The sequence below is a fragment of the Pelophylax lessonae genome (genome assembly GCF_965119305.1).
Source record: "Pelophylax lessonae genome assembly, chromosome: 11".
Taxonomy (NCBI): domain Eukaryota; kingdom Metazoa; phylum Chordata; class Amphibia; order Anura; family Ranidae; genus Pelophylax; species Pelophylax lessonae.
This window is the reverse complement of record NC_138778.1, coordinates 236113605-236119250: the sequence shown is the minus strand read 5'-3', so window position 1 is coordinate 236119250 and position 5646 is coordinate 236113605. Positions and strand designations below refer to the sequence as shown.

The following is a 5646-nucleotide window of genomic DNA, read 5'->3' as shown; positions in this document are numbered from 1 at the left end:
AAGAAAGCGAGATGAGTGAGAGGGGGAGGGGGGAGAGAGCAGCGGGGAGACAGAGGAGAGAGAAGAGGAAGGGACAGGGAGAGGGGGGGGAGAGAAAAGATAGAGGGAAAGAGAGAGAAAGTGGGGGGGCAGAGGAGAGAGAGGAGAGAGAGAGAAGGAAGAGAGAGAGCGAGAGAAGGAAGAGAAAGAGAGCGAGAAGGGGGAGAGAGAGGGGGGACAGAAGGGGAAAGAGAGGAGAGAGAAAGAGAGAGAGAGAGAGAGAGGGAGGGAGAGAGAGAGGGAGAGGGGAGAGAGAGATGGGGGAGAGAGAGATGGGGGAGCGAGAGGAGAGAGGGAGAGAGAGGAGGAGAGAGAAGAGAAGGAGAGAGAGGCGAGAGAGAAGGGGGAGGGAGAGAGAAGGGGTGAGAGAGAGGAGAGAGAGAGTGTGAGAGATGAAGAGAGAAGGAGAGATAGAGGGGGGAGGGTGGGAGAGAGCAAGGGAAGACAGAGAGAGAGGGGTAGAGAGGGGGAGAGAGGGAGAAGAGAAAGAGGGAGAGAGGGAGCGAGAGAGAGAAGGAGAGAGAGAAGGGGGAGAGAAAGGAGAGAAGAAGAAAGAGAGGAGAGAGAGAGGGGGGAGAGATGGGAGAGAGAGAAAGGAAGAGAGAGGAGAGAGAGAAGGGGAGAGAGAGAGAGAGGAGAAAGAGAGGAGGAGAGAGAGAGAAGGAGAGACGAGGAGAGCAAGAGGAGAGAGGGGAGAGGGGAGAGAGGAAAGAGAGAGGGGATTAAGAGGGAAAGAGAGAGAGGGGGGAGAAGAGAGAGAGGAAGAGAGAAGGAGAGGGAGAGAGAGAGAGAGAGAGGTGAAAGGAGAGAGAGGAGAGGGGGAGAGAGGAAAAAGAGAGGGGGGAGAGAGGAAAGAGAGAAAGAGGGGGGAGAAGAGAGAGAGGAGAGAGGGAGAGAGAGAGGAGAGAGAAGAAGTGGGAGAGAGAAAGAAGGTGAAAGGAGAGAGAGAGAGAAGGAGGAGAGAGAGAGAGAAAGGAGAGAGATAGAGAGGAGAGAGAAAAGGAGAGAGGAGAGAGAAAGAGAGAAGAGAGAAGGGGAGAGAGAGGAGAGAAGAGGAGAGAGAGAGGGGTGGGGAGAGAGAGAGAGAGAGAGAGGGAGAGAGGAGAGAGAGGGGGGAGGAAAGAGGAGGGAGAGGAGAGAGAGAAGGAGAGAAAGGGGGGAGGAGAGAGATAAGAGAGAGGGGGAGAAAGGAGAGGGAGGGGGGGAGAGATGGGGAGAGAGAGGAGAGAGAGAGGAGAGAGAGAGGGAGGAGAGAAAGAGGAGAGAGAGAGGGGGGGGGGGGGGAGAGAGGGGGGTAGAGAGAAAGAGGGGGAGAAAGAGGGGGTGAGAGAGAGAGACAATGAGAGAAAGGGAGAGAGAGAGGGGAGATAGACAGAGAGAGAGAGAGACAGTGAGTGAGAGAGAGAGGGGGGAGATAGACAGAGAGAGAGAGAGGGGGAAGAGAGAGAGAGACAATGAGAGAGAGAGAGAGAGAGAGAGGAGAGGAGGGAGAGAGATAAGAGAGAGAGCGAGAGAGAGAGAGAGAGAGAGAGAGAGGAAGAGAGAAAAAGGGGGAGAGAGAAGGAGAGAGGGAGAGGGGGAAGAAGGAGAGACAGAGAGAGAGGGGGAGGGGAGATAGGAAAAAGAGAGGAAGAGAGAGGGAAGAGAGAGAGAGGGGAGAGAGGGAGGGGAAAGAGAGGGGAGAGAGAGAGAGGAAATAGATAGTGAGAGAGAGAGAGAGGGGGGTGAGAGAGGGGGGAAAGACAGAGAGGGGGGAGAGAGGGAGAAAGAGAGAGAGAGGGGGAAAGAGAGAGAAGGGGGGAGAGAAAGATGAGAGGGAGGACGGAGAGAGAGTGGGGAAGAGAGAGAAAGAGGAGAGAGAGAAAAGAGAGTTAAGGAGAGAGGGGGGAGAGAGTGAGTGAGAGAGAGAGGAGAGAGAAGGGGGAGTGAGAGAGAAGGAGAGAGAGAGAGGGGTGAGAGACAGGAGAAAGAGAGAGTGTGAGAGAGGGAGAGAAAGGGGGAGAGAGAGAAGGAGAAAGCGAGATGAGAGAGAGGGGGAGGGGGAGAGAGCAGCGGGGAGACAGAGGAGAGAGAGAAGGAAGGGACAGGGAGAGGGGGAGAGAGAAGGAGATAGAGGGAAAGAGAGAGAAAGTGGGGGGGGCAGAGGAGAGAGAGAGAAGGAAGAGAGAGAGAGAAGGAAGAGAGAGAGAGAGAAGGGGGAGAGAGAGAGAGGGGGAGAGAGAGAGAGGGGGAGAGGAGAGAGAGAGGGAGAGAGGGGGAGAGGAGGGGAGAGAGAGGGGGGAGAGAGAGATGGGGAGCGAGAGGAGAGAGAGAGAGAGGGGAGAGAGAAGGAGAGAAAAGAGAAGGAGAGAGGAGGAGAGAGAAGAGAAGGAGAGAGAGAAGAGAAGGGGGGAGAGAGAGAGAAGGGGAGAGAGAGAGAGTGAGAGATGAAGAGAGAAGGAGAGATAGAGGGGGGAGAGGGGGTGGGAGAGAGCAAGGGAAGACAGAGGAGAGAGAGAGAGAGGAGAGAGGAGAGAGAGGAGGGAGGGAGGGAGAGAGAAGGAGAGAGAGAAAGGGGAGGGAAAGGAGAGAAGGAGAAAGAGAGAGGAGAGAGAGAGAGAGGGGGGAAGAGGGGAGAGAGAGAGAAGGAGAGAGGGAGGAAGAGAGAGGAGAGAGAAGGGGGGAAAGAGAGAGAGGTGAAAGAGAGGAGGAGAGAGAGAGAGAGAAGGAGAGACAAGGAGAGCGAGAAGAGAGAGGGGAGAGAGGAAAGAGAGGGAGGGGGGGAGAAGAGGGAGAGGAAGAGAGAAGGAGAGGGAGAGAGAGAGAGAAGGTGAAAGGAGAGAGAGGGGGGAGAGGGAAGAAGAGGGGGGGAGAGAGGAAAGAGAGAAAGAGGGGTGAGAAGAGAGAGAGAGAAGTGGGAGAGAGAGAGAGAGAGAGCGGGGAGAGAGTGAGTGAGAGAGAGAGAGGAGAGAGAGGGGGGAGTGAGAAAGAAGGAGAGAGAGAAAGCGAGAGAGGAGAGAGAGAGCAGGAGAGAGAGAGGGGGTGAGAGACAGGAGAAAGAGAGGGTGTGAGAGAGGGAGAGAAGGAGGAGAGAGAGAAGGAGAAAGCGAGATGAGGGGGAGGGGGGAGAGAGCAGCAGGGAGACAGCGGAGAGAGAGGAGGAAGGGACAGGGAGAGGGGGAGAGAGAAGGAGATAGAGGGAAAGAGAGAGAAAGTGGGGGGCAGAGGGAGGAGAGAGGAGAGAGAGAGAGGGAAGAGAGAGAGAGAGAGAGAGAAGGAAGAGAGAGCGAGAAGGGGGAGAGAGGGGGCGGACAGAAGGGGAAAGAGAGGAGAGAGAAAGAGGGAGAGGGAGAGGGGATAGAGAGAAAGGGGAGAGAGAGATGGGGGAGCGAGAGGAGAGAGGGAGAGAGAGAGAAGAGAAGGAGAGAGAAGAGAAGGAGAGAGAGGGAGAGAGAGAGTGTGAGAGATGAAGAGAGAAGGAGAGATAGAGGGGTGGGAGAGAGCAAGGGAAGACAGAGGAGAGAGAGAGAGAGGAGAGGGGGAGAGAGAGAGGGAGAAGAAGAAAGAGAGGAGAGAGAGATGGGGGGAGAAAGAGGAGAGAGAGGGAGGAAGAGAGAGGAGAGAGAGAGAAGGGGAGAATGAGGAGAAAGAGAGGAGAAAGAGAGGAGGAGAGAGAGAAGGAGAGATGAGGAGAGCGAGAGGAGAGAAGAGAGAGGGGGAGAGAGGAAGAGAGAGGGGGAAAGAGGGAAAGAGAGAGAGGGGGGAGAAGAGAGAGAGAGAGGAAGAGAGAAGGAGGGAGAGAGAGAGAGAAGGTGAAAGGAGAGAGGAGAGGGGGAGAGAGGAAAAAGAGAGGGGGAGAGAGGAAAGAGAGAAAGAGGGGGGAAAGAGAGAGAGAGGAGAGAGGAGAGAGAGAAGGAGAGAGAAGTGGGGGGGGGAGAGAAAGAAGGTGAAAGGAGAAGAGAGAGAAGGGGAGAGAGAGAGAGAAGGAGAGAGATAGAGAGGAGAGAGAAAAGGAGAGAAGGGGAGAGAGAGAGAGAGAGAAGAGAGAAGGGGGAGAGAGAGAAGAGGAGAGAGAGAGGGGTGGGGAGAGAGAGAGGGGGGGAAAGAGGAGAGAGAGGGGGGAGAAAGGAGGGAGAGGAGAGAGAGAAGGAGAGAAAGGGGGAGGAGAGAGAGAAGAGAGAGGGGGAGAGAGGACAGAAATTGGGGAGAAAAGAGAGAGAGGGGAGGAGAGAGACGGGGAGAGAGAGGAGAGAGAGAGAGAGAGAGGAGAGAGGGGGGTGAGAGAGAGAGGAGAGAGAGGGGGAGAGAGAGGGGAGAGAGAGAGAGAGGAGAAAGGTGAGAGGAGAGAAGGGGGAGAGAGGGGGGAGAGGAGAGAGAGGGGGAGAGGGGGGAGAGGAGAGATAGGAGAGAGAGGGGGAGAGAGAGAGGAGAGAGAGGGGGGGAGAGGAGAGAGAGAGAGGAGAGAGAGGCGAGAGGGGAGAGAGGAGAGAGGGGAGAGAGAGGAGAGAGGAGAGAGAGGAGAGAGAGGAGAGAGAGGAGAGAGAGGAGAGAGGAGAGAGGAGAGAGAGAGGAGAGAGGAGAGAGAGGAGAGAGAGGAGAGAGGAGAGAGAGAGTAGAGAGGAGAGAGAGGAGAGAGGAGAGAGAGGAGAGAGAGGAGAGAGGAGAGAGAGAGGAGAGAGGAGAGAGAGGAGAGAGGAGAGAGAGGAGAGAGAGGAGAGAGAGGAGAGAGAGGAGAGAGAGGGGAGAGGGGAGAGAGAGGAAAGAGGAGAGAGAGAGGAAAGAGACATACCATACACAGAGACTGCTCAGGTAGACACAGGTAGAGGTCACTCTCTGTATACACCGGTCCCTCCGGGGGACATGGACGGGACCCTCTGGATGGAGAGGAGTATACAGGACACGGAATATTTCTCTTCTAGGCAGAGTGCCGATACTGCAATTCTCTCTGTATAAAGGAGTGAAAGAACTTCCAGAACCCCCTCCCCCTCCATCCCTCACAACTTCCCACCAATCCTCTGTCCCTCTCTATCCCTATCTCCCTCTATAGAGGAGACCCCGTGTGCTATACATGGACAGATCTCGTCTGATAGACTGGGGGGGGGGGGGGGGTACCAATAATATTCAGCATCTGTGCTCAGTGTGTGAAGAGAAGAGGTGATAGTGATAATAAATAGTGCCGACAGATGAACTCACAATATTACACATCAATATCATGATGGCTCTCATCAGAAAGGTGAAGAACTCATACTAACAGTTCATCATAAAGTGCATAAAGCAAATTCAAATTGATAAAATCCAGGAGTCATGCAGGGAAAAATAAAGTGAAAAATCCAGAGAAATTATAACAAAATGATACAAAGTCCTAAATAAAATCAATTGTTAAAGTGGAGTTCCACCTAAAACCAATAAAAATACATAAAAATCCCCCCGGGACAGTCAGGGCTAGTACATTCCACAATGGCTAGCCTCTGAACTGTCCCGGGTCGCACTTACCTGTAAGAAGAAATACTTACCTTGAAAATGTATTGTCCAGCGTTGCCATCTCAGGTGTGGGCAGCTTGAAGCCAGAGCGATCCTCTTCTGTGTCCTCTTAAGTAAGGTGAGTATACTATCTTCTAAAACAAGGTA

At 54.1% G+C, this 5646-nt stretch overlaps 1 protein-coding gene and 1 pseudogene across 2 annotated transcripts in view; both read right to left on the bottom strand.

The window, feature by feature from the left end:
• LOC309566955 overlaps window positions 1–2733 on the bottom strand; it is a 6565-nt pseudogene extending 3832 nt beyond the window's left edge. Inside the window, exons 1-3 of the transcript in view lie at window positions 2659–2733; window positions 2153–2211; window positions 1549–1662 (exon numbers count right to left, since the gene is read on the bottom strand). The product of the transcript in view is annotated as an uncharacterized misc_RNA (transcript). The remainder of the gene's footprint in view (window positions 1–1548; window positions 1663–2152; window positions 2212–2658) is intronic.
• LOC309567518 (ABC-type organic anion transporter ABCA8-like) overlaps window positions 1–4823 on the bottom strand; it is a 201140-nt gene extending 196317 nt beyond the window's left edge. The window contains exon 1 of the mRNA XM_082272902.1: window positions 4808–4823. Within this exon, the coding sequence (XP_082129028.1) occupies window positions 4808–4810 (3 nt within the window). The 5' untranslated portion in view covers window positions 4811–4823. The remainder of the gene's footprint in view (window positions 1–4807) is intronic.
• Window positions 4824–5646: the final 823 nt, after the last annotated feature.